Genomic DNA, 27,840 nt, shown 5'->3' on the forward strand with positions numbered 1-27,840 from the left:
GCTGCATCCAGACTTCCTCAGGCGGTGGCTGGAGGCCGCGCATCTGGGGCTTTAAACATACAAAGGGATTGCCAGGACCTGCGGCGGCGGCGGCGGCGGCGGCGGGGGCTGGGGAGCGGGGGCCGGACCATGAGCCGCTGAGCCAGGCAAAGCCCAGGCCACCGAGCCAGCGGACCCTCGGAGCGCAGCTTTGCGCCGCAGAGCAGGCGCCAACCAGGCGGCGACGCGGCCACACGCACCGAGCCAGCGACCCCCGGGCGACGCGCGGGGCCCGGGAGCGCTACGATGGAGGCGCTAATGGCCCGGGGCGCGCTCACTGGTGCCCTGAGGGCGCTCTGCCTCCTGGGCTGCCTGCTGAGCCAAGCCGCCGCCGCGCCGTCGCCCATCATCAAGTTCCCCGGCGATGTAGCCCCCAAAACGGACAAAGAGTTGGCAGTGGTGAGTTGCTGCGCTGGCCTCAAGGAACCACGTTTAGACAAACTTCGGAGGCAAAGGATGGGGTGTCTCTCCCCCTGCCCTCGGCGGTGGGCACACAGCGTGGGGGAGGGTCTTCGGTAAACAACTTGGGGGGTCTTTGGCAAGCTATTGGAGTGATTTCTTGCAAACGGTGGGGGATCTTTTGTAAGCAAAGAAAACCTTTGTTAAACAATTTGGCAACCTTCAGCATACAGCAGTGGGGCGAAAAACAAGCCAGAGAGTGGGAGAGGGATGACCTGGCAAACTACTGGAAAGGGACTCTTATGTAAATAGCGGGGACCTCCTCTAGTATCTGGGACATTTGGCAAGGAGGGGGCGGTCTTTGTAAACAACTTTTGGACACATCTGGGCAGTTGCTAAGGGCTCTCGCCAAGCGTCTAGGTAGGCCTTTGGCAAACAGCTAAAGGGGTCGTTTTTGCTAATGTAGGACTTTTTGCTAATTGGGGCTCTGGCACACAATTTGGGTAAACTCAATGTGTGCATAAGGATGGGAGGGAGCTTGGCCAAAGCCGGGCTTAGCAAACTTCTAGGAACCTTCGGCACAGATCCGGAGAAGGACCTTTAAATAAACAGCTCGAGGGGGGCGATTTGGGAAGTGATTGTGGCAGGAGGGAAGCAGAGAGCGCATCTTTTTTCTCCTGGCTTAGTGGACAAATTAGTCAAGGGCTGGGCTTCGGAAAGTTTCCTCGAACTTCTCCAAAGGGTCGGAGAAAAGAAGGAGAGAGCTGGCCCGGCAGGAGGGAGGAGGAGTGGGGCAGGCGCTGGAGGGCCCGGCGCGTGGGGCGGGGGCGGACTGCGCTCCGCTCGGGTCGGAGAGCGGCCAGAGAGCCCTCTTTCCTGGCTGGGCTCCCAAACCGCTGTTCAGATGTTGTCTTGTGAGCGTGCGCGCGCCTGGCTGGAGGGGCACTGAGCCTGGCCGCAGTGTTGCGTAAGTAGGGCCTGAGGAGAGAGGCAGGCCAGGGACCCATCAAGATGTCCTTTCCAGTCCAGGGGATATCTGCTCCCTTGTTGCCTCAGCCACCCTGCCCTCCAGCCTCCCCCTCAACCTGTCCGGGAGAAGACGCCCATGCCCTCTGGTCACCCTAGGAACTCCTTCAGGAGGTGACACCTACCCTCTCCCAACTCTCACCCTTTCCAAGCAGCTAGGTCTCAGCCCCCTCTGGATAGATGGGTTGGGAAACCTCCATACGTTTTTAGAGGGCTACTTTTTTCAAGGGTCTGGAGCTGGCTGGCATAAAGATGCGGCTGTTGGGTGGGGGTGAGAGTGGAGCTTTGGGACAATGACAAAGCTACTTGGGTTCCTACACCTTTTCCAGCCAATGGGTCGCAGGATGAACCCCTAAAGTGGGGTTCAGCCTGGGGGCCACATGGGTTCTTGGCTTGCACAGGAAGGAATTCAAGAGCAAGCCAACAGAGTAAAGTGAAAACAAATTTATTAAGAAGGTAAAGGAATAAAAGGGTGATTATTCCATAGGCAGAGCAGGGAATGGGCTGCTTGACTGAGTATACATTTGGTTATTTCTTGATTATATGCTACACAAGTGGTGGATTATTTAAGAGTTTTCCGGAAAAAGGGTGGGGAGTTCCTGGAACGGAGGGTTCCTCTCCCTCTTAGACCATATAGGGTAACTTCTCGATGTTGCTATGGCATTTATAAACTGTCACAGCGCTGGTGGGAGTGTCTAATGTATTTAACATGCTAATACATTATAATTAGCATATAATGAGCAGTGAGGACGACTAGAGGTCACTCTCATTGTCGTCTTGGTTTGGGTGGGCTTTCTCCAGCTTCTTTACTGCATCCTGTTTTATCATAGGGGTCTTTGTGACCTGACCTGTATATTGTGAAATCAGTCCTACCAACCTCCTGTCTCATTCTGTGACTAAGAATGCCTGCCCTCCTGGGAATGCAGCACAGCAGGTCTCAGCCTCACCTTACCCAGCCCCTACTCAAGATAGAGGTGCCTGGTTTGAACACCTCTGACAAATGGAAGTCTGTGTTGTCCAGAGGCAATGCAGTGGGGACTTAAGAAGATAGCTCTGGACTTAGATGCTTGGCTTCAAATCAAAGAGTGCATGAACCAACCAGCTGGCCTAGTGATGATCTTGGGCAAGTGACTTCTCAGTTTCTTCATCTGCAAACTGGGAAATTTCCTATCTCAGGGTTAAAAGAGAGGTACTCTTAAGCGCTTACCTAGCACATGGTAAGTACTCAATAAGCAGTAGCCATTATTCTATTCTATTATTATTATTGTTGTGTCCTCCATTTCCCCTTTCCTAACTACATGCAACAAGGCTAGGACCATTGTCAGAAGATCTCCTGGCTCCTTTCACCATTCTAACACAGTACTTATCACATACTTCATTTTGTTTTATTTGTGATCTATCAGCCTCCCTGCTAGGATTTGAACCTTAGAGACAGAGTTGTCTATCTTGTTCACCAATTTTTCCTCCGCAGTAGCACTGGGCTTGGTACATGGCAGGTATTAAAAAGTATTTGTTGAATAAATAAATGAGTCGGTTGCTCCCTGAACCTCTGCAGGGACCTGCTCAGTTTTGGCCTCAGTTTGGGCAGGGCCAGTTGTATGGCTCCCGAAGGACAGGACTACTTTCTTTTTGCAAATGGCTGCTTCAGGATTTGAACCCAGGTCTGTCTGCTGCCAGAGCCCATGCACATAGTCCTTGAATCTCTTTAGAAGAAAAAAGGAGGAAAAAAGTCCCCAAGTCACCAGCTGCAAGGTAGATAAATGAGTGGATAGAGGTAAAGGAGGGATGCTGGAGTATCACGTTTCCATATCACAGCCTCTGGAGCCAGATTGCTCCTAAATCCACATCTACCATTTGTGAACTGTGTGATCGTAAGCAAGTTTCTTAACCTCTCTGTGCTTCAGTTTCCTCCTCTGTATAATAGAGTTAGTATATCTACATTATAGAGTTTTGAGCATTAAATGAGTTAACATATTCTGACTTTAGTGCCTGGACATATAGTCAGCACCCAGCACCAACTAGTGGTAGCCATGCTCTCTATAGCTGTATGTCCTGTCGCTCAACTAATGGGTGACAGTGCTGGTTTGGGAACCCAGTACTCCACTCAGAGCTCTGGGACCCCTGGCTTATATCTTGTCTGGACTATGGCACTGGGTTGGGCGGCTGATTGCTACAGTCTGCTTTGGTCAATACTGTGCCATCCTAATGTGGCTGCTTGCCTTGGGGTTGTGCATTTCTTTCAGCAATACCTGAACACCTTTTATGGCTGCCCCAAGGAAAGCTGCAACCTGTTTGTGCTGAAGGACACACTAAAGAAGATGCAGAAGTTCTTTGGACTGCCCCAGACAGGTGATCTTGACCAGAATACCATCGAGACCATGCGGAAGCCACGCTGTGGCAACCCAGATGTGGCCAACTACAACTTCTTCCCTCGCAAGCCCAAGTGGGACAAGAACCAGATCACATACAGGTGCCGGGGCAGGGCTTGGGGAGACAGGGCCATTGGGCTGAGGGACACGAGTCTCCTTGACCCATGCATTCGCTCCACTCAGGGGATCCATGAGGTGTCTTTTGTGAAGGCTTGGCATCTTAGGGAGTTTCAATACACAGTTCTTAGAAAATGAAGTCAGACTTGAGTTTCATACTTGCTAGCCATGAGACATTGGGTTACTTTTCAGTGCTGTGAATGTTGGCTTTCCAATCTACAAAATGGGGCTTAAAAAATGCCCTTATGTGGTTGGTTGGGGAACTAAGCTAGATTGAACTAATACAAACGGCTTCTATGATTTTTGACACAGAGCAAGAGTGTAGTAATGATAGTCACTGTTACTGTTTTTAGATGAGGTCATTGGGATGGGCAGAAGGAATGTGATGATTGGTAGCTAATTGGGTTTAGCAGCCCAATTGGGTTATAATTGGTTGCTAATTGGGCCAAGAGCTGTGCTCTGTATGGGTGGTGCTGGGTTCAAATGGTGAGATCTTTGCCCTATACCCCATAATGCACTACTTATGGCCCTCCCCCACCAGCCAGAAGTGACAGATGGAACTCCTGAGCTGGGGCCTAAAAATGTTGGCTGGCCTGGGACTCCCTGGGTCTTCAAGGCATTCTGGGAAGGTTGTCCTTGGCAGTGAGCCCTGCCCAGCCTACACACACATACACGCAGGCACATGCTCACATATACATACGCATACCTGTGCACCCTTCTCATGCTTGTGCATATACTTGTGTGTTCACATACACACACACACACTCAAACTTTTTCATATATCTGTGCACACACACATATTGCATATACACACACTTATGCACATGCGTACACACTCACATGCATTTCTACCACCTCCAGGATCGTTGGCTACACGCCTGATCTGGACCCAGAGACGGTGGATGATGCCTTTGCTCGTGCCTTCCAAGTCTGGAGTGATGTGACCCCACTGCGGTTTTCTCGAATCCATGATGGAGAGGCAGACATCATGATCAACTTTGGCCGCTGGGGTAGGCAGAAGATGGGGGCAAAAGAGGGGCTAGCAGGGATCAGTGTTGAGATGAGGGGATGAGATGGACATTAGAGGGGTGTGGGGATCCTGAGGGTGACTTAGATAGGACAGTAGATGGTGTGGGCCCTGGGGGTGGTTTAGATGGGGGCAGCACAACACGGAGTGGACACTGGAGAGCCACGTTGACATGGGGGCAGATGGTGTGCTGTGGTGTAACCTGGAGGCCGTCTAAACCCGAAGCAAGTGGTCTACTGTGCTGTCCAATATGGCAGCCATTAAGTAGAATATACATGGCTATTTAAATTTAAATTAGATAAAAATTTAAAATCAGTTTCCTGATCACACTGGGCACATTTCAAGTGCTCAAAAGACACAGGAGGCTAGTGACTATTGATTTTGGACAGCACAGACACAGAATATTCCTCTTATCACAGAAAGCTCTTTTGGATGATGCTGGTAGACACTGAGGAACTGTAGATATATGAGAGTGGTTTGGAAACAATGGAGCAGTGTAGACATGAGAGGAAGGGTCATAAAACCTGGGGCCAGGGGGCCATGTGAGTTTATGGTGTGAACACTGCCAGTAGCACAGACACAAAGGTAGGTGGTATAGACACTGAGTGGTAAGTGATGAAGGTAAAGAGCATGGAAACAATGTAGACAAGTGGGTGGGTGGTACAGGCCTTGGTGACAAGGAGGGCATGAGGATTCGTGTTGCGGATATTGGTGATAGTGTGACATGAAGGCAGGATTGTGGTTAAGATGGCAGTATTGACAGGATGGAGGATGGCATAAACACTGGGGATGATGAAGATAGGGGTGAGGACACTAGTGTGACAATGTGGGTATGTGGTAGATATAGTGCCATGGTGGTAGAGTAGACAATGAAGGTAGAGGGTATGGATACTGGGAGTCATGTAAACCTGGGAGAGCAGTGTAGATGATAGGATGGTAACAACCAGGTCAGCAGATCTCTACTGAGCTCCTGTTCACAGTCCTGGATAACCCCACTGGGACAAGGGAAGGGGGCAGATGCTGGATGGGCCGACAGGCTCCACACGTAGATGGAGTGTGGAGGGGTTTCAGGGTCTAGGTGGCACAGCTAGAAGCTAAGACCCACTGTGTGTTTCAGAGCATGGCGATGGATACCCCTTTGATGGTAAGGATGGACTTCTGGCTCATGCCTTCGCCCCAGGCACTGGTGTTGGGGGAGACTCCCACTTTGATGATGATGAGCTATGGACCTTGGGAGAAGGCCAAGGTGAGAAAGAGGCCCTCTGCATGCCCCAGACCTTCTCTCCTGTCCTCTCTCCACTCCATCTGCTTGGACCAAAGAGGTGGGAGGGGAGGAAAGTCACACATCTGGGTGAGTCAGAATCTTGGTCTCCAAAGAAGGCCTGGAGAAGTCCATCCTCCCCCTTCCATGTCACCCTTTAGTGGTCCGTGTGAAGTACGGGAACGCTGATGGGGAGTACTGCAAATTCCCCTTCTTGTTCAATGGCAAGGAGTACAACAGCTGCACTGACACCGGCCGCAGCGATGGCTTCCTCTGGTGCTCCACCACCTACAACTTTGAGAAGGATGGCAAGTACGGCTTCTGTCCCCACGAAGGTAAGCATCCACTCTAGTACCCAAGACTTTCCACCCCAAGCCTCCAGCTTCCCAGGCTCCCCACTGTGCTCCGCCCTCCACACTCTCCAGGACTGGCTGGCACTGCCAGTCAATGAGCATCCCTCCAACGTCCTTCACTCAGTTCCCCCCCATCCTGATCTGAGCCATTGCTGTTTCTCTCCCACCAGTACCATGATGAACTTAGTACCTTAATTAAATCAAGTCGATTTTTTTTTAAGTTTCACCATTAGCAATCATTTAGGAAGTCACAGATTTGATTTGCTAATTATTTATTTCTCACATATATTGGAGTGAACTTAGAACTATTGCAATGCCCAGTGGTTCTCTCTAGAACCAGTCTTTACACTTCAGTCAAGATTGATACTTCAGGGGTATGAGGAAAGGCTTGCTGGTAGCTGGAAACCTAGCAGTGTGATAGGGAGGCAGGATTCAGACCAGGGCTGGACTCAACCTGGTTTGTGGACTCCAGCTGAGGAATTTCAGCTATTGCTCCTGCCTTGGTCCTGATGCTGCCTCTGCTAATGCGTGTGTGTGTGTGTGTGTGTGTGTGTGTGTGTGTGTGTGTGTCTGGGCACGGGGGCTATACTATCTGCCTCTCTTGGGCACTGTCTTTTTCTGCCTCCTGTCTAGCTTGTGTCTGCATCTCTGTGTCTTGATAAAGACTTTAGGCTTGACTCAGTATTTGTGTTTGTGTGCTTGTCAGTGCCTGAGACGCAACATTTCAGAGATTTTGAAGCCACATGGGGGAAATCTTTTTAAATGGGGTACAGATATTGACATATACACTCAATCCTTTTTAAAAATATCCTTGACACACTTAATAGTCATAAATCACAAAAAGACAGTGTATGTAACTTCATACTCTATGAAGTCATCATATTTGATAATTCTGCAGATTGAAAGCCCAGAAAACCTGGGGAAAATGGAAAAAAGTCTAAAAATTTTTAACACTATCTTCTTTCCCATCTCACAGAGACTCTTTAATCTACGTAGACTAAAGACCGTCTTTTTGTCTGTAATTTTATGTCTGTGAATCTCCCTAACCCCATTGTAACTGAAGACTAAGCACCAACCATCTTGACAGAACGAAAGAAACAAAGAGCTAGTTAATTCCCTTCCTGTTTACACTTTTATTACCAGAGCTAAACTTTATATTAAGTAACAGTTTAAGCCATTCACCATTAATAAGTCAGAAATTTTGAAATAAAAATTTTTTTGTATCTTGCGTTTCCCGGTAGGGATTACATGTGGCGTTAACCTTTCCCTATGTCACCCCTCTGATAGGAACAGAATGCTTTGGTGATAGATAGATGTGGAAACAGTTGTATTTCATAAATTTGGGAAGGGTCATTGCCTGCATTGGACATTAGCCATTTACTTTGTGCTTAGCCAGATGCAAGTACGCACAATACACACGTGTCTGGGTCTCGAGGCAGAGATTCTTGTTACTCAGCCCCTGCTGACCGCTGAGTCAGAGTCTGATTCTTGCCATCCTTGTCAGTGGAATTTGGGGGGAGACAGGGGCTTCCTGGGTGGTAGAAATGGGAGGTCAGAGGCAGGGGGCTGGCATTGGTCAAAGTTAACACTTTGCCTTTCTCAACTCTGAGGCCACTAAGGTATCTGGACTCAGTCTTGCTTTTTCTCTAGGTGCCATTGTTTCTGGCATTGCAGGACAAGGTCTTTTGGTAGAGAGGGGAGCAGTGAGGATACAGGGCCTCGAGTTCTGTGGTGGGAGGCCAGGGACTGTGCTCCATTCCGGCTATGGTGGAGTTAACGGGGGCTGGTGAGGTCACCTCTGGCGCCGTTGTGCACAGATGGTCCTTGTTATGGACTTGTGGTTTTGCTGGTTGGCAATTCCAGAGACACACCATTTTTTAGCTTTGGGTGGATGAGGGGAGGATGGGGAGAATCCAAGACAGACAGGCCAGGCTCTGAACCCCACTCCCTCCTCCAGCTCTCCATTTATGGCCCCTGTCTTGAAGATGTCAAAGTAGGAGCCCAGAGGGTTTAGTAAAAGGGACCTGAAGGCACCACCTCCTTCTCCTTCTCTCCTCCTCTTCTCTCTTTCTCTCCTTCCTACAGAGACTGCAACGAGGCCATCCAGGAAGGGACCTGGGGTTGACAGGAGGTAAAGCAAGCTTTCTGTGTATGCGTGTGCACACACACACATACATGTATGAGAGTGACAGACTGAGCAAGAGAGATTGAGATTTGTGTGTTTTTTAGTTTTTAGTTACAACCTTCATTCACTTCTTTCATTTCTGTGACCATGAGCAGTTTGAGAACCAGCTTTGTCCTAGCCTTGATTTCTCCACCTATCAAATGGAGAGAGATTCTCATGGTCCTGCCTGCCATGACTGATATATTCATGTCATACATCATTATTACAAGAAATTTGCATGGTACAGGCGTGGACAAGGCAGAATGGACAGTGCCCTTGGGGCTGAGGCAGGGTTCTAGAAGCCCTTGCTGTGTGCCAGGTGTCAACCATCTTGTTGTTGGGTAGTCCACAAGGTCTCAGGGGAGGGATTGGGATAACCACGGAAGCAGGGGTTCTCTCTGGGAGCTCAGAGAAGCAGCTCCTTACCAACCAGTAGAGATGTTTTCTTAATATTTTAACAATGCATCAACTTCACTGGTGTGAACCGGCAGGTGGGCAGCCAGCCAGCTCTATGCCAATGGAAGCATGTCTCATTCACATCCTTCCCTCTCTTCCCCACCCCTAGCCCTGTTTACCATGGGTGGCAACGCTGAAGGACAGCCCTGCAAGTTCCCATTCCGCTTCCAGGGCACATCCTATGACAGCTGCACCACTGAGGGCCGCACAGATGGCTACCGCTGGTGCGGCACCACTGAGGACTACGACCGCGACAAGAAGTATGGCTTCTGCCCTGAAACCGGTGGGTGCCACTGCCTCTCCCTCCCTCAGGGCCCAGCACCTGCTGTCTCATAAAAAAAAAAAAAAAATCCATAGGACTCCCTGTGCCCACCTCCTTTCCCCAAGACAGGGGTGCTAAGACATCGTGCAAATGACATCCACGCCCAAGATGTATGTCCGTGTAGCTAGTCAGGATACTTGTCACCTGGTATGGCCTGGGCACTGAAATCAGACAGGATACTTGTCACCTGGTATGGCCTGGGCACTGAAATCTGAACAGACATTGGGCATCAACAGTTGAATTGGTGACACCTAAATGTCAGGTCTGCTCAGGATCCTCTGACCGACCTGCATCCCTTTTCTCTTAGGCTCTCTGACAGATACTTCTCTCTCCTCCTCTCCGATCCTGCAGTCTCTCTTCCCTGCCTTTCCTGGTCTGTATCTCCACCTTTTAGTCTGTTTTTTATTAAGAGCTCCCTGCTTTCCTCCCTGTCTCCCTCCTGCCCTCCTTCTCTCTGTCCCTCCCTCCTTTCCTTCTTCCCTTCCTCCAACAGGAATTTACTGAGCGCCTGCTTTGTGCAGCAGACACAGAGGTTTGTCTCTGCAAAGCCCTGCCCAAGGGGGCTCACAGTTGAGGGGCTTGTGCTGGTGCCATCAGCTTCATCCAACTCCCTTTGCCCCTAGCCCATCTGCCCCCTTCCATGGGAGGCTCATTAGAACTCTGGAATCTGGCTTCCTGGGTTTGAATTGCAGCTCTGATACTTCCTAGCAGTGTTGGCTTAGGGAAATTTCATCATCTCTCTGATCTGTTTCCCATCCCTGAAACGCGGTGCTATTCAGTCCCTCCTGCACAAGGCTGTTGTCAGGGGTGGGTGAGATGAGTCTAAAGATACAGTGGCTGGGACTGAGTCTAACTTAGGTGTGGTTTGTTAAGGTCAGCGTCATGTCATTGCTCCTGGTGGTAGCCTCAGACTCTTTGCTGCGCTTTGACCCGTATCCCTAACCCCACAGCCATGTCCACTGTTGGTGGGAACTCAGAAGGTGCCCCCTGTGTCTTCCCCTTCACTTTCCTGGGCAACAAATATGAGAGCTGCACCAGCGCCGGCCGCAGTGATGGAAAGATGTGGTGTGCGACCACAGCCAACTACGATGACGACCGCAAGTGGGGCTTCTGCCCTGACCAAGGTATGAGGCCCTGGTCATTGGACAGAGACCCTGGACATTGCCCTTGCCGCTAAACTTGCTCCAAAAACCTTCCTGAGACCTCACCCACTTCAAGCATAGACATTGCCCCCCAGACACCCACCGACCCAGACCTGCCCACCTGGGCTGAGACAATGCCCATCTCTGGTGGAGCCAAGATCCCTGCTCAGATCCTGCCCATCCAGGCGGAGGCACAGCCTCCAAAATCAGACCCTGGTAGACCAGATGCAGCTACCCGCCTCCTGGGTAAGAACTGGCCTTCCTGAGGGGTCACTGCTCTTGCCTTTCCCTTCAGCCACCCTCCAGGCGGGCTTGTGACTACCAAAATTGCCTGAGTTCTGAGCACAGGTTACCAGAGAGACAATTCTCCTAAGAGACATTCCCACTGCACAAAGATGTGCCTTTAAGGAGCTGGTAGGCAGCAAAAGAAAGGAAAAAAGGAACAGCCTCATGCTTGATCTGACCCCATGGTCCACGCAGCCCTAGGGGAGCCCCCAGAGCCCTCCCTCCCCCATCAGTCAGCACCATCTGTTACCAGGGTATAAATGGTGGGTCCTCATCAGTCCTGGGTGCTGAGGATGGAGCTGGCTGGGACAGCTGTCTGCCCCCCAGGACTCACAAGCTCAGGGGAGAGAGTGACCAGGAGACAGCTTGTGACCTTACTATGTGCTCAGTGTAGTGAGCAGGGTGCTTGGGGCCCTGTGCCCGCTCTAGGCTACAGGGCCCAGGGTTACAGGGTTGCTTAAAGCTCCCTGGTGGCCCATAATGGCCAGGTCAGAGGGCAGGTCCAGGGCCTGTCAGAATTAGGCAAGCCTGTCTTTATGTTACTTTCATTCTTTTTAATCGTCATGAGATGGAACTTGGCAGATGTCAGTGGATAGAGGGTGGCCAAAGGAGGTTTTCTTATCCCCTGCTAAATTCCTTGCTAGGACACAGTCTGATTTTACCAGCCTAAAGGTAGGATTCTCCATCTTCCTGAGTGGTTCAAGGATCCAGAGCTCAGTGGCTCACCTAGGGTGAATATCATAGTCCCCTAGGGCTGCCATGACAAAGTGCCACAAACTGATGGCTTCAAACAAACCCCGTGTATTCTTTCATGCTTCTGGAGGCTGGAAGTCTAAAATCACAGTGTCAGTAGGGCCATGTCCCCTCTGAAGTATGTGTCACTCCAGTCTATGCCTCTGTCATGACATGGATGGCCTTCTTCCCCCTCTGCCTGCCTCTCCTCTTTTTTTTTTTTTTTTGAGATGGAGTCTTGCTTTTGCCCAGCTGGAGTGCAGTGGCATGATCTCAGCTCACTGCAACCTCTGCCTCTTGGGTTCAAGTGATTCTCCTGCCTCAGCCTCCTGAGTACCTGGGATTACAGGCATGCCCCACCACACCTGGCTAATTTTGTATTTTCTCCATATTGGTCAGGCTGGTCTCAAACTCCTGACCTCAGGTGATCCACTTGCCTCCGCCTCCCAAAGTGCTGGGATTACAGGTGTGAGCCACCGTGCCTGGCCTCTCTCCTCTTCTTATAAGGTCACAAGCCATATTGGATTAAGGGCCCACTCTGGTCCAATGTGACCTCATTTTAACTTGCATCTTAATTACATGTGCAAAGACCCTATTTCCAAATAAGATCACATTCATAGGTCCCTAGGGTTAAGACTTGGGCAAATCTTTTTTGGAGGGACGCATTTAACCACAACAGGGTGTGACACGGGTTTTGCTCACTGGCTGTGGCTCAGCCTGTGCAACCACGCCAAGTGGGAGTGGTTTTTACTGCTTTCACCTGGGCAGAAATGGTGGCAACATGGGGCCAGCCTATCCCCACTCTCTGACCTCTTCAGAGAGCCTGAGGAGCTGGGTTTGTAGAGCTCATCTTTTATAGAGAGACAGAAAAAGCCAGGAAGCAGGATTTTAAAATGAATGGGGTTTTAAATAGAAAATTCTCAGATACTGCTTGTCCTGTTCCTTTATAGCACACCTGTCCTGATACTGACTTGGAAAGAGACAAGAGGACTTTGGCTGACCCCACTAGGAAACAATAGGCACTAATGCCGTAATTGTGTGTTGATCCCAGAATTCTCAGGAAAAGAAAGAAAAATCAATATATGCCGCTTCCAGGGTTCTCAGCCTTACTGTGGGGCTGTCCTCAAAAGTCTGCTTCACTGGGTCAGGTCCTGACTTCTCTCTCATCTCTCTTCCTGCCTTTCAACCCTTTCTCCTCCCTGCAACCCTCAGGGTACAGCCTGTTCCTCGTGGCAGCCCACGAGTTTGGCCACGCCATGGGGCTGGAGCACTCCCAGGACCCTGGGGCCCTGATGGCGCCCATTTACACCTACACCAAGAACTTCCGTCTGTCCCAGGATGACATCAAGGGCATTCAGGAGCTCTATGGTAAACCTCCGGGCGGGGGGTGGGGGTGGAGGGTGGGGAGGGGGGAGGTCATGTAGCCTGGGATGGAGGCCCAGGGGGTGGGACCAGCAAGATCTCATCCAGCCAGGAGTGCAGGAGACCAGGGCAGGAAATGGGAGTGTTGACCTGGTCCTGGGAAGGCAGAGCAGCTCTCCAAGGGGATACTTGGATAACTCTTCCCTATCCGAACAATGCTAATATCCATGTCACTCTTAATGCTCCATTTCTGGGTTTCTCCCATTTTCTAGGTGAGTAAGGTCACCTGGTGCAAGGTGACACAGGTTTGAGCAACCCAGTGGAGTTTAGAATCCAGGAGAATAGCCAAGTACAGGACAGAATTTTCCATAGTGTGGAATGACCTTAACAATACGGGGGTGGAAGTTTCTAGTTTTCATAATAAGCTTTGATTTTAGTATGTAATAGAAACAGAACAACCAGTGCTTTAAGCCAATTATTATTTATTTGTTTATTTATTTATTTATTGTTGGTGCTTACAGTGAGGCTAGAGTTTAAAAAGTCAGTTCATTTTTTAAAAATATTTAATGGTCCTAGTGATATCTGAGCCAGGCCAAAATAGTGAAAATGCTGTTTGAGTGATGAAGTTTGGGGACTGCTAGACTCAGGAAAAAGCCCAAGGTCTGCCGTGAGAGGTGCTGGGTTCAAATGTGGCCTCTGCCCCTCACTAGCTGCAAGATATTGTGTAAGTCTTTATACCTCTTTGGACTCAGTTTCCTCATCTCTAAAATAATTGCTTATCATGAAAAGTGCCATACTCTCAGTGCTGGACACACCAGTGGCCCCCTGACTGCCCTTACTCTTGTGGGTATAAGAATCTGAGCTTTGGGTTTGACTCCTTCGGCAAGTCACTCAACTTTTCTGGGCCTCAGTTTCCTCACCTGTGAAATGGTGCAATAATGATACCCCACTCCCAGGGCTATAGAGAGGACTGATTTGGGTGATGTCAGTAAAAAGCATATATAAAGTACAAAGGGCCTCGGGACTCCCCAAGTCCAGGCATCTTCTTGTTATCTTACGGAGCTTACACTAAGGCCAGAAGGTAATTTGTTCTGACTCTTAGCTGGTCGGGTGGGCACCCCAGGGGGCTCAGCCTGGTGGGGAGAACCTCTGGAGCTACAGAGAGTCTAAGGTCAGGTGTTCTCCCCCAGGGGCCTCTCCTGACATTGACCTTGGCACCGGCCCCACCCCCACACTGGGCCCTGTCACTCCTGAGATCTGCAAACAGGACATTGTCTTTGATGGCATCTCTCAGATCCGTGGTGAGATCTTCTTCTTCAAGGACCGGTGAGTGCAGGAGCTTACTTCTTGTCCTCCTTGTCTCCTGTCTTCTGCTCTTATGCCATTACTCTTTTTCCTCACCCTTTGCTGAAGACTCCACCAAGTGCTTTGCAGAAGGATCTGTATTAGGCAGTTTCTGCTGTGTATCAAACAACCTCCAGGTTTCAGTGGATTTGCACCCAAGCATTTTGTTTGCTTTCTCATAGTCTGTGGGTCTACTAGTTATCTCGGCTTTCAGCTACAGTTTGGGTTCAGGTATGCTCTGCCTATTGTTCTCATGGGATTAGCAGCTACCCTTGGCAGATGACAGGGTGCAAGAGGCCAAACTGAACTATACAAGTTCATTTAAAGCCTCCACTCACATCTTGTCTGAGAATATTCCACTGCCTGAAATAAGTCACATGGCCAATCCCAACACCCACCCTAGAGGGTGGTACTGCAACGTCACATGGAAATGCATATGAATGCATAATCCTAAAATCGAAATGGAGGGAAGAATTGGGAACCATAATTCAGTCTACCACAGGCCTTCTTCTAGAATGGCATTGCCTTCAAATGGCCAAATTACTCTGTGTTTGGGTGGTGAGTGATTGCAGAGTAGAAAGAGATGGTATTCTTCATGCTATAGATAAAGATCACCATTCAGTTGACTAAAGGCTGAGGTTTACTCTAATGCCCTAGTTCCCTGGAGAATGGCAGGCAGTATCTAGGACCTCATTAAAGTGTCTGTCCTTCCATTCTTCTATCATCCATCCATCTACCCATCCTGCCATCCATCCATACCTATATCTTTCCATCCATCATCCATCCATCCAGCCAGCCATCTATTATCCATTATTTATGATCCAGCCATCCAATATTCATTATTCATCCATTTATTCATTCATAGAGTGTAGTAGTTGAGAAAATGGACTCTGAAGCCAGATTCTCTGGGTTAGAATTCTGTAACTGCTACTTACTGGTTATATAATCATAGGCAAGTTAATTAAGTATCTTCTTTTTACCTTGGTTTCCTCATTTATAAAATGGGCTAATATTCCAACCTATCTCCTAGGGCTGTTGTAAGGATTAGATGAACTTAGTGCTGAGAACAAAAACAATGCCTGACACAGAGTAAGTGTATTCATATTAGCTATTGCTATTGACAAATAATTGTTTGGCATCTACTGTGCCAAATACTTTGCTAGGCTTTAGTAGCTGGAGGAGGAAGAGTGATGTTCTCGGGACAGTGGGGTGGGGGGCTGCTAGATCCGTGTTCTCAAAGACAGGCGCATGGGCCTCCTATAACAGAACCACCTGGAGTGTGAGTATTAAAAGGTGGTTTTCTGCCCCAGCTTCAGACCCTCCTGACTGGAACTCTGGGGCTAGGCCCCAGGAATCTGCATTTTAGCAAATTCTCCCAGTGATTCTGATGCACATTAAAGTTTGTGCATCACAAGTCCAGTTTGAGAAATAGGCATAGAGAACTGACATGGTAGGATGAAAGAAAAGTGATCGCAGAGGCATTAGGTGCTTTTGTGAGCACGTCCCAGTCAAGGAAGGCTTCACAGATGCAGCAGCATTTGAGCAGAGCCTTTAAAGGAGAAGCAAGAATCTGATGGGGGTGACAAGTTAGGAGGTTCTTTGAGACAGAGGGACCTGCAGAGCCAAGCCATAGTGATGTGAAAGTTTCTGGATTAGCCAGCGAGAATCTGGTGAGGCTAGAAGATGTTCCATAAACTTTCAGGAAGAGTTTCCTCTATTCTAGGCACTGGGCCAGATTCTGGGGTGCAGATGCCTTGCCCTTCATAGGGTCTGCTAGCCAATGGGGAAATGGCAAGAATGCAGTGAGAGATAAGACTTAGAATGTAGTGAGAAATCAGGTCCCATCAGGCCTCAAATGCCCAAATCAGGATATATGACAGCAGATGTCAGCACTGCTCTGCAGTCCCCATTGTAAGGATCTGGCAATGTCCTTCATCTGGAGCTCCTCCCACTAAGGAAGCCCTGACCACACATGCAGATCTCAGATGTGTGGGGCCTAGGAAAGGATGCAGAGCCTAGACCCAGGCTGGAGCCATCCCTGGCCTACCACATCACAGTTTTCTTTCAAAAGGAACTTGATGAGTGTTTAATGGACTTATTTGGTTAACCAGTAAATATTAAACTTCAACCACGAGCAAAAATTGCTGCTAGGCACTGGTGAGGGTGGGGGTCATGAAGGACAGTATCGCAGGGTGATTAAACTCAGACTTTGGAGTCAGATCTGGATTTGAATCTTGGTAATAACTAATTTACTTAGTCATTGATGTAGTAATAACTAAGTAATTTGAATCTTAACCTCTTTGAGCTTCATTTGCTAAATAAAAATTGTGACACCTTCCTATGCTAGGATGTTTTTCTGCAAATAACAGAGACCATCCCTCTGCAAACTCAATCCAGCCTAAACAGTAGAGAGAAATTGCTTTCATATGGTACAAAGTCCAGGGGTAAAGCTGCCTGCAGGGGCAGAGAGAGGGTCAGTGGCTTGATGTCTTTGTCCACTGCTATCCTCTGCACTGACTTCATCCTAAGGCCGGTTCCCCCTCATGGTCACAAGAAGGCTACCAGTGGCAATTGGGGCTCTAATCCCTGCCCTCTCCCAGGAAGCGAGAGAGAAAGAGACACACACAGATACACACACACAGACCCCCAGATGTGAAATACAAGTCTGTGTGTTCCGTCTTTACACCACTGTAAGTCATATGGCAACTGCTGAATCAGTAACAGTGCTAGGGAATGCTAAACTCTGATTGGCTTAGACCGGCAGTTCTCAAACCTTGGCATGCATTAGAATCATCTGGAAGGCTTGTTAAAACACAGATTCTGGGCCCCAAGCCCAGGGATTCTTATCTGTAGATCTCTGGAAGGACCCAATCATTTGCATTTCTAATGAGTTCTCAGGTGACGCAGATGCTGCTGGTCAGGAAACTGCACTTTGAGAACCAGTGGCTTAGACCAATCAGTATCTACCCCTAGAATGGGGGTTGGGGACACAGAGTCTGAGGAGGTGAAGGCTGGATCATAAATGTGGAGTTTTGTGAAAAAGGATGGTGGGGAAATATATAATTAGTGCCAGGTAGACCATCCAGAGTGCATGCTGTCTTAAAAGATTGTGAGGATTAAATTACAAGGCACATAAAGCGCATGGCATTTAGTAGGACCTCAATAAATGATAACTCTTACTCTTGACAAAGTACACAAATTCATTTCATTTTAATTCAGGAAATACTTGAGTGTCATCAGCTGCTGCCCCAGTTGGCCTCTAATCAAATAGAAGAGTTAAGACAAACAGACACTACTGTTTCAGGCACTCAGAGTTGATTTTGAGAGGCTTAGAGAGGGAAAACACAATATGGACAGAGGTAGTCAGGGAAGGCTTCCTGGAGGAGGTAGAGGGAGATAACAGGGTAGGAGGATGTTTCTCAGCTCAGCAGATTGCAGACAGGAGCTCTGCCAGTTCTCCAGTCCTTCTCCAACCTTCCTTTGCTCTTGCCTCCCACTCTCATCATGGAATCATCTCTGGGATGTTTCTAGGCGGGTTTGGGGGGTGCATGTTGTTCGAGCTGCAGGGTGACTGAAGATGTGGTCTCCTGTGCCTCCTTGCCTCCTGCCAGGTTCATTTGGCGGACCGTGACGCCACGTGACAAGCCCATGGGGCCCCTGCTGGTGGCCACATTCTGGCCTGAGCTCCCCGAAAAGATTGATGCGGTATACGAGGCCCCACAGGAGGAGAAGGCTGTGTTCTTTGCAGGTGTGTGGGAAGTACCCTTCCTTGGCCCTCAGCTCCACAGGGCTCTGCACCAGGGCTCCTGGGTGTCCCAGGCTCACTCTCCCTCCCAAACCACAGTTCCTAGGCACCCGTGGGTGCTCCCTCTCCTTTAAGGATTCATTCTTTCAACATTATTTCCCAAAGTGCGCAACTCCTCTGGGAGACTGGTTCCGACACCCAACATCAGCTGGCATTAACCCTCAGTGTACACATTTCATTTTCTTAATTCTTTTCAATCCATCTCATTTCTTTTCTAGAAGAAAAAAAGTCTCAGTTTAGTGCTGGTGTGTCCCTAACGCCTTTGTAGTGATACAGTCTTTGGCAGGTAACAGTTTTAGTTCGAATGTTTTAAAGAATACTTGTTTTCATTTTTACTTTTAAACATAAATTGGTTTTAACAGAGGTAGTTAGTTACAATAGGGTGGAGTTTCAAATCAGGACAGAAACGGATTATTCAGTAACTGATATTTTGACAGCAAAAAAACATTTTTTAATAAATCTGTTTTTAAAGATTTCAAAATGAATTCACTGAAAGCAGAATGTTAAGTAAATAACAGTACAAGGAGCCCCTAGAAGTGGTAGAAATCATCAAGGTGAGGTCTGTATGGCTCAGGTTTGCTCATTTAGCATTTATTGGAGCATTTCCATGCGCTGGGCTTTGCCAGACCCTGGGGATACAAGCTCTGCCCTCAACGTTGCTCACAAACTACTCAGGGAGACAGACAGCTGGGCTGTTATGAGGGATAAAGAAGGACTTAGGAGGTCCTCACTGCCCTGGTCTGAGGTGGGATCCTAGAGAAGATAAAGGCTCAGCCAAGACTGTGGGTACTTATTGTCTCCACCACCTGGCTCCCATCTCCCCCAATCCACCATAATCATGGGTCCCGGCCAGGACAACTGCTGGCTCCTAGGGCACCTTTTGGCAAATTAGCAGAAGGTGCCTCTTCACGGCAGCAAGGCCCTTAGAGTGCACGACTTGGTGAGCAGAGTGTGAGCTGGATTTATTCCCCAACTCACGTTGACCAGGCACCTTCTGTAATTGACTTCTAAAGCCCTCTGTGTGAGCCCTGATTCTGGCCACTGCAACCAGGAGTGAGCAGGAAGTTGCACTCTGTTGGGAATGGCTGCAGTGGGGCCCGTGGACAGACAGATGATGGGAGGAACAGGCTGGCCTAGGGCATGTCAGTACCAGCCAACACACCCTTTGCTTCCACCTCAGGGAATGAATACTGGATCTACTCAGCCAGCACCTTGGAGCGAGGGTACCCCAAGCCACTGACCAGCCTGGGACTGCCCCCTGATGTCCAGCGAGTGGATGCCGCCTTTAACTGGAGCAAAAACAAGAAGACATACATCTTTGCTGGAGACAAATTCTGGAGGTAAGGGAGGGCGGTGGGTAGGACAGCAGCACAGTTGGCTGCGAGAGACAGAGAAGCTGCCCTGAGGCTTCAAGCCTCCTAGGTTGAGTTCAGAGGTCGGTGGGCTCTGGATGCCCTCTCTCTGGTCTCTAACCTCTGGTCTCTAGCACCTCTGAGATGTTGCCAAAGGTGAACCATTCTTGTACACATTGCTGATATAATTCTGGTTGGAATATCCTTTCTCTTTGCAGAATTCTTTTGATTGGCCCATGTCTGGTCTGGACCCCCACATTTTGAAATGACTCACTGAAGAAGGGGGTAATAAAAATAAAGATAATAACTGCTCCTACTGACTGACACTATGTGCCAGAGACTGTCCCAAGGGCTCTATGGGATAGGAATTATTATTCCTCCCATTTTACAGATGAGGAAATTTGGGTTCAGGAAGGTTAGGTAACCGTGGATGGGCACAGTGGCTCACGCCTGTAATCCCAGCACTTTGGGAGGCCAAGATGGGAGGATCACTTGAGGTCAGGAGTTCCAGATCAGCCTGGCCACATGGTGAAACCCCATCTCTACTAAAAATGCAAAAAAATTAGCTGGGCATGGTGGTGCATGCCTGCAATCCCAGCTACTAGGGAGGCTGAGGCAGGGGAATCACTTAAACCCAGAAGACAGAAGTTGCAGTGAGCTGAGATGACACCATTGCACTCCAGCCTGGGCAACAGAGCGAGACTCCATCTCAAAAAAAAAAAAAAAAAAAAAGAAAGAAAGGTTAAATAACCAGCTTGGAGTCACATAGCCAGGTAGGGACAGGTTGGGATTTGAACCCTGGCATTCTGTCTCCTGGGAAAACATGTTAGTCTTCACTCTTCACTACTATTCTATACCTGAGATGGTGGAATGGGGGAACATGAAGGCAGAGGACAAAATATGAAGAAGACTTAGAGATGGATGCACCAGTCATCCATAGAAGCCAGCATCCAAATCAGACCCCTTGGAAGGAGCAGGTGCCCTGTGTCCTGCCCACAGCAGGCCCATGGCTGTGGGTGCAGGTTGGCAGGGGAACAGTTTGGAAGCAGGTGGTTCTGTGCTCCAGGTTATCTACAGGAAAGGGTCCAGTTCTGAGGGGCTATAGTCATGACCAGGGAACCTAATATCCAGGAGTGGCTGATGAGAGGTAGCCCAAACCTCAAGAGTTTGACTATAATTCTTCACACTCTTTAGAAAAGGAAATAGAGGTCCAAACAAATTAAATAACTTGTCCAAGCTATTGAGAGATGTATGTCTGCACAAAGCCAGGATTATAGCTACTTATCTTGTATTCTAACCAAGTACCCCCTCCACTATACCTGCCAGTCCATTTGATTAGTGAGGAAAGAGTAGTTGGGGCACAAAGACTTGTGGTGTGTCTTTCCATCCCCTCCCTCCTCGTATCCCCACATTCTTTCCATGGCTGCCACTGCATCTGGGCCCTACCCAAGAATTTTAGAGGGCCCTTCCTGAGGCCTTTGTCTGCCATCCCCAAAACAATCCCGCTTACTTCCTAAAGCCTCTGTCTTCTCCCCCTTCCCTTCTCCCCACTACTCTGCCCCCCAGCTGCCCTGCATTCAGAAACTTTATATCCCAGGCCTGCCCATGTCAGGGTGGAATTCCAGACATATTGCTAAGACACTTAGCAACCTAAGCTGATTGATATCTCAAGCCTCAAGAAAGAAAACAGTCAGGCAGGAAACCACAGAGCAGGCTTTCCACCCACAGGCTCCAGACACTAGCTCCAGACAGTGTGCACACACACACACACACACACACACACACACACTGCAAATGGCATCTCAGCATTGTAGGAGCCCTGAATCTCCAAGTCTTAGAATTGTGGCTGGTGAGCGGCACAGACCCACAGAAACGTGAATCTTAGAATCCTAAAGCCCCGATGTTTTCAAATTATGGTATTGGAAGGACTTTTTAAATCACTTTCCCATGCACTGTATCTATGTAAACATGTAAAAACAGACCTGTTCCTAGCATGTAGGAACATGATCGTGTGCGCACATGCACACACACACACACACACACACACATACACAGGCATGGAGGTTGTGACAGTGCCTTGCTGGATTTCCAGGCAGAGTTATTTGCCTCCCAGTCCTTTTCCACACAAGCCCACCTCCCAAAGCCAGAGCCAGGACAGACAGCCTGCTCTGCAGAGGAACCACCCTGAGACTTCCTGAAAAGGGGCAGAGCTGAAGGGCCTATCAGAAGCTCTGGGCTGGCTTCCAAAGGAGACAGATCTCTATTCCAAGAGAAGTGGTGAATGAGCTTGTACAGTGGCCCTGCCGTGGAGTCTGCAGAGGCCCCAGAGGCATCTTTGCTGGAGAAGGAGAGAGAGCCCCAGAGTGACAGAGGCTGAGCAGCTGTCCTCAGCATGCCAGAAGAGCTCAGGCCCTGCTTGTAGAAGCTTTCAGTAAGCCACAAATATATGTTCCACATCTGCTGTGTGCCAGGCGCTTAGCTAGCTGCTGGAGAGATGGGGGTCAAGAAATCATCACACCCTGCCCTCTTGTAGTTTCTAGTAGAATGAGGGAAAATTATGTAAACACATTTGAATCAGATAATGATGGCTCTCAGTATGGGGCCTCTACCGTAGCCCAGCCTGAGGCTATGCATGTCACCTATATTTCTCAGTTGAGGTAGATACTGTTAGCTCCTTTTCCCGTGTGGAAACTGAGGCTAAAGTGGCTCAAGGAAAAGCTGGGACACAAATATCTGTGTTCTTAACATCTGCTATACATGGCAACTTCTACAGCTGCAGAGAAGTACCACATCTTCTGACACCACAGTGCTTATATTCTTTCTGGATGAAAATAACTTGGAAGCAAAATAATTCTCTTATCTGAGCCTCAGTTTCCTCATCTGTAAAATGGGCTTGACTTCTGCCATCCCCATCTTCTGTGGGTAGAATGAGAAAGAAATGAGGGCCAGTTCAAGTGTGGCACACACATCTCCAAACCATCCTAATGCTAGGGAATGTAGTTTGAGGGCTCAGTGGAGGTGCCTTGGATGGGAGTGTTGGGATTTTGAGCTAGGGAACTTGGTTTTGGTGACCCAAGGCATGAGGAAGCATGCCAGGTTTTGTAAGAACGAGTCTTATGCTGCAGCTGGGATTAAGGGATGGCTTTAGTTCTTCGGGGTGATGGCTGAGGGAGAAGTCCCTTCGAGGGGGAAGTCCCCTCTAGAAGGGAGCATATAGGGAAAGCTGCTGTTGGGGTCCAGGGTGGAGGTGGTCAAGGCTGGCTGCAGAGAGGAAGACAGCCCAGTAGGAGGCACTGTGGAGCAAAGGGTGGCTGCTACCAGGATGGGATGCAAACACAGATTCATCTAGAAACAGCTCCACTTGGGCAAGACTTGATCTTGTTTACTAGGATATCCCTAGCTCCCATAGTGGGAGCTCAGTAAATATTTACAGAATAATGAAGCGGAGAAGCAAAGGAATCAACAGGACAGCAGCATTTAAAAAGTTCTCCAAAAATCTTAAAAGACAGAAGAGTTGCTGGCCAGGGAGAAGAACATACCAACTGATGCCCAAAGTATTTACCTGAATTAAAGGCGGGGCCCAGGATTGCTGCCGCTGGAACTGAAGTGGCATGTGGCCCACCCTGCGACTAACAGGCCTTGGACTCACACGTACCTTCCACTTTGCATTGTAACCTCACTGCGCCAGCCATGATCATCTCCCAGGGCAGGGACTGTCATCTCCCTGTGGCAGATGAAGAAGCAGCAATTTTTCCAAGCCATGAAGTGAAAGAATGGTGGGGCAGATTCCCATCTCTGGGCTTCTAGTTTAGCACTCCTCGGATTATAGCAGGGATTTGTTTGTAAGGGAGCTAACATTTCTTAAGTACTTACTAAACATTTATGAGACATGGAGATAGAGGCTTGGCATGTGCTGTTTTATTTAATGCATGCATTAAATTAAATACACTAAATTAGACACAACCCCAATTTACAGCTGGTAAAACAGAGGCTGTGTGGAAAGTGGTTAACACACTGTTTGGCATGTAGTAAGTGCTTTATAAGTGTTAGCAGTAATCATGAGATTGTTTTTATGGGGTTATCCAAAGTCATATAATTAAAAGTTGTAGATCTGAGGCTCAGACTCAGGTCTGATTCCATGCCCTTCCTTCCACTGCAGCTGGCTGCTTCCCTGAAGGGCTAGGTCTAGTTTCCGAGGCCTATCCAGGAGCCATCAACTGGGTGCTCCCATCCAGGCCAGGGGGCAACTGTCCTTTAGAGAGGCCCTGCTGGTTCACTGTGTCTGTTTCTTTACAGATACAATGAGGTGAAGAAGAAAATGGATCCTGGCTTCCCCAAGCTCATCGCAGATGCCTGGAATGCCATCCCCGATAACCTGGATGCCGTCGTGGACCTGCAGGGCAGCGGTGAGCCGCCTAGGACTGTCTCCGCTTTCTAGGACTACCCGCCCCTAGCCAGGGCCCAGCTCCTTGCTAACACACACTTCTTCATTGTGCAGGGCAGGCAGGCAGGCAGCGCCCGGGAAAACAAATCAACTCCTTCATCCCAGTGCTGGGAAGGTTTCCAGATCCCTGACCTCTGCTCCTTGGCCTGGCTCCAGGCAGTAAGACCCAGAAAGACTTCTCACAGCTGCAGGGCTTGGAGCCAGGGCAGAGGAGGGTGGAAGGCCTGGGCTGGGGGAGAAGGAACATGGGCTCTGTGCCGTGGATTCATTCTGGGGTTTGATCCCAGGCCTTTTGGGTTTTGCAGGAGGCCTGTGACCACCTCCCATTAGCAGCAGGATGACTCCATTTGAGACAAAGCAAACTTTGTCATGCTCTGTTGCTCATGTGGCAAAGATCCTCCACTCAAGCCAGTTTGCCCCTGGCCCCCTGCTGATTAAAACACAACCAGTAGCAGCGAGGGATAGAATTTGGAGTTTGAAAATCATACTCTTGAGGAGGCATCTGTGAGCTCTCTAGGGTCCTGGAAATGGGTCCAGTTTGGCTTTTTTAGAGGAGATTTTAACTAAATTCCACAGATTTTTTTTTTTTTGAGCACCTACTGTATGCTAAGCACAGGCCCTCACCTCCAGTAGCTGAAGGTCTTACATGTCCAAGAAAAAGCAGTGTACAATCAGATGCTAGATTAGGGGTTATCTTCAAGAATAAACATCTATTGAGCACCTAGTACATGCTAGCATATTAATAGTAAATGAGATTATGTATGTCAGGAATCACAAACTCCAACAGCTCCGTGGGTCAGGCAGTTAGCACAAATGAGTAAAGCAGGCAGGGGCAGACAGTGGGGAATTGTGGAGTCTGCGCGGAATCAGAGAGCATGTACCTCATTTACAGGAGACGCTTCCTTCTCACCTTCAGATAATTATTGGCAGGCAAGATTAGGGGCCTAGGCCAGCTGCCATGGTTCACACCTGTAATCCCAGCACTCTGGGAGGCCAAGGCAGGAGGACTGCTTGAGCCCAGGAGTTTGAGACCAGCCTGGGCAACATAGTGAGACTCTATCTCTAAAAAAAAAATTTAAAAAAACATTAGCTACACATGACGGCACATACCTGTAATCCCAACAACTGGGGAGGGTGAGCAGAGAGGATCACTTGAGCCCAGGAGTTTGAGGCTGCAGTGAGCTGTGTTCATGCCACTGCATTCCAGGCTGAGTGACAGAGTGAGACCCGGTCTCAAAGAAAAGAATGGGGCCTGGTGTTGCTAGATATTCTATATTAGATATTCTAGTTTTTTTAAAAGAAGCCAGAAATCTGTACTTCTGTGTGACTTTTCTGGATGTTTACATGTTGGCAAGTTATTCAGATTTAAAGACAAAACAAAACAAACTTGTGAGAGTCAAATAAAACCCATCTGTGGGCCTGATAGGACTGGTTATATCCTGTTTCGCCACCTCTGGTACATGCAATGTGCTTAGTTTGATGCTTGTGTTAAGTGGGATTATTGTTTTTAATAATAGGATGTGTTATCTGACTTAATGCTCACTGCAAGCTCTAGAAGGTTGATATCTTTATGCTCATCTTAGAGATGAGCAAACAGGGAATAAGAGAGCTTATTTCACAGCCATTTCCCTTCTTCCACTCCCAGAGGGGGCTCTTCTGGGCTTTTGTTGTGTTTTGTTTTTGTTTTTGTTTTCTTTTCTTCAGTCAGCTCAGGTTGAAACAATTGAATTTTTTTTTTTTTTTTTTTTTTCGAGACAGAGTCTCCCTCTGTCACACAGGTAGGAGTGCAGTGGCATGATCTTGGCTCACTGCAAGTTCCACCTCCTGGGTTCACACCGTTCTCCTGCCTCAGCCTCCCGAGTAGCTGGGACTACAGGCGCCTGCCACCATGCCCGGCTAATTTTTTGTATTTTTAGTAGAGAGGAGGTTTCACCATGTTAGCCAGGATGGTCTCGATCTCCTGACCTCGTGATCCGCCCGTCTTGGCCTCTCAAAGTGCTGAGATTACAGGCGTGAGCCACCGCGCCCGGCCATAATTGAGTTTTTTTTTTTTTTGCCGGGGGGGACAAGATCTTGCTCTATCCCGCAGGCTAGAGGCACAATCATAGCTCACTGCAGCCTCGAACTCCTGGGCTTAAGCAACCCTCCCATGTCAGCCTCCTAAGTAGCTTGGACTAAAGGAATGCACCACTATACCCAGCTAATTTTAAAATTTTTTTGTAGAGACGGGGTTCTCTCTATGCTGCCCAAGCTGGTCTCGAACTCCTGGGCTCAAGCAATCCTCCTGCCTCAGCCTTTCAAAGCTCTCTTCTGGTTTAAAAGCTTCTTCCCTATGCCAGGCAGAAATTCAAAGTTCCCAGGAACCTTCTGTGTGCCAGAATGTCAGGATAAGGGGGTCACAGTCTCTTCTTTCTCTATCCCAGGTCACAGCTACTTCTTCAAGGGTGCTTATTACCTGAAGCTGGAGAACCAAAGTCTGAAGAGCGTGAAGTTTGGAAGCATCAAATCCGACTGGCTAGGCTGCTGAGCTGGCCCTGGCTCCCACAGGCCCTTCCTCTCCACTGCCTTCCATACACCGGGCCTGGAGCACTAGAGAAGGACCCGGAAGGGCCGTGCCTTCAGCTCTACAGCTAATCAGCATTCTCACTCCTACCTGGTAATTTAAGATTCCAGAGAGTGGCTCCTCCCTGTGCCCAAGAATAGATGCTGACTGTACTCCTCCCAGGCGCCCCTTCCCCCTCCAATCCCACCAACCCTCAGAGCCACCCCTAAAGAGATACTTTGATATTTTCAATGCAGCCCTGCTTTGGGCTGCCCTGGTGCTGCCACACTTCAGACTCTTCTCCCTTCACAAGCTTCTGTGGCTCACAGCACCCTTGGAGCCAATGGAGACTGTCTCAAGAGGGCACTGGTGGCCCGACAGCCTGGCATAGGGCAGTGGGATAGGGGCATGGCCAGGTGGCCACTCCAAACCCCTGGCTTTTCACTGCTGGCTGCCTTAGAACCTTTCTTACATTAGCAGTTTGCTTGTATGCACTTTGTTTTTTTCTTTGGGTCTTGTTTTTTTTTTCCACTTAGAAATTGCATTTCCTGACAGAAGGACTCAGGTTGTCTGAAGTCACTGCACAGTGCATCTCAGCCCACATAGTGATGGTTCCCCTGTTCACTCTATTTAGCATGTCCCTACCGAGTCTCTTCTCCACTGGATGGAGGAAAACCAAGCCGTGGCTTCCCGCTCAGCCCTCCCTGCCCCTCCCTTCAACCGTTCCCCATGGGAAATGTCAACAAGTATGAATAAAGACACCTATTGAGTGGCTGTGTTTGCCATCTGTTTTAGCAGAGCCTAGACAAGGGCCACAGACCCAGCCAGAAGCGGAAACTTAAGAAGTCCGAATCTCTGCTCCCTACAGGGCACAGGTGTTGGTGTCTGCTGGAAAGGTCAGAGCTTCCAAAGTAAACAGCAAGAGAACCTCAGGGAGAGTAAGCTCTAGTCCCTCTGTCCTGTAGAAAGAGCCCTGAAGAAACAGCAATTTTGTTGCTTTATTGTGGCATCTGTTCAAGGTTTGCTTCCTCTTTAAGTCTCAGTTTCTTCGTTAGCAATCATATCAGTTTTAATGCTACTGCTAACAATGAACAGCAACGATAATATTCCCCTCAATTAATAGAGTGCTTTCTGTGTGCAAGGCGCTTTTCATGTGTCACTTAATTTAACCTTTCCAACCACATAAATAGAAAGAGGCTATTATTAGTTGAATCTTATTGATGAAGAGACTGATGGCTCAAGAGAAGTGATTCTTCCAGGGTCCCATAGCTATTAGGTACCTACAAGGCCAAAGGATAG

General features: G+C 48.8%; 1 protein-coding gene across 4 annotated transcripts; it reads left to right on the top strand.

Moving 5' to 3' along the window:
• Positions 1 to 27,770, top strand: MMP2 (matrix metallopeptidase 2). 4 transcript variants are annotated; one of them, XR_009214210.1, is made up of 14 exons: positions 127 to 438; positions 3,708 to 3,934; positions 4,812 to 4,960; positions 6,095 to 6,223; positions 6,400 to 6,573; positions 9,321 to 9,494; positions 10,484 to 10,657; positions 12,905 to 13,060; positions 14,245 to 14,380; positions 18,010 to 18,146; positions 19,384 to 19,543; positions 23,852 to 23,961; positions 26,423 to 26,655; positions 27,340 to 27,391. XR_009214210.1 is itself a non-coding variant. In XM_032157364.2 (13 exons), exons 1-13 carry the CDS (start codon positions 286 to 288, stop codon positions 26,524 to 26,526), a joined length of 1,983 nt encoding a protein of 660 aa, XP_032013255.1. In that variant the 5' UTR covers positions 1 to 285; the 3' UTR covers positions 26,527 to 27,770. The 4 variants fall into 4 exon arrangements, 2 of the variants coding, with proteins under 2 accessions (XP_032013255.1, XP_032013257.1); XR_009214209.1 differs by lacking the exon at positions 27,340 to 27,391 and adding an exon at positions 27,176 to 27,300; XM_032157364.2 differs by having other exon boundaries at positions 1 to 438; positions 26,423 to 27,770.
• Positions 27,771 to 27,840: the final 70 nt, after the last annotated feature.

The sequence above is a fragment of the Hylobates moloch genome, unplaced genomic scaffold (genome assembly GCF_009828535.3).
Source record: "Hylobates moloch isolate HMO894 unplaced genomic scaffold, HMol_V3 SCAFFOLD_6, whole genome shotgun sequence".
NCBI classification, from domain to species: domain Eukaryota; kingdom Metazoa; phylum Chordata; class Mammalia; order Primates; family Hylobatidae; genus Hylobates; species Hylobates moloch.

Excerpts from the sequence above, each read along its gene's own strand:
- MMP2 (XM_032157364.2), top strand. The coding sequence starts at position 286 with ATGGAGGCGCTAATGGCCCGGGGCGCGCTCACTGGTGCCCTGAGGGCG. Across the intron at positions 3,935-4,811 it reads AAGAACCAGATCACATACAG|GATCGTTGGCTACACGCCTG; the intron begins GTGCCGGGGCAG and ends TACCACCTCCAG. Across the intron at positions 4,961-6,094 it reads GATCAACTTTGGCCGCTGGG|AGCATGGCGATGGATACCCC; the intron begins GTAGGCAGAAGA and ends TGTGTGTTTCAG.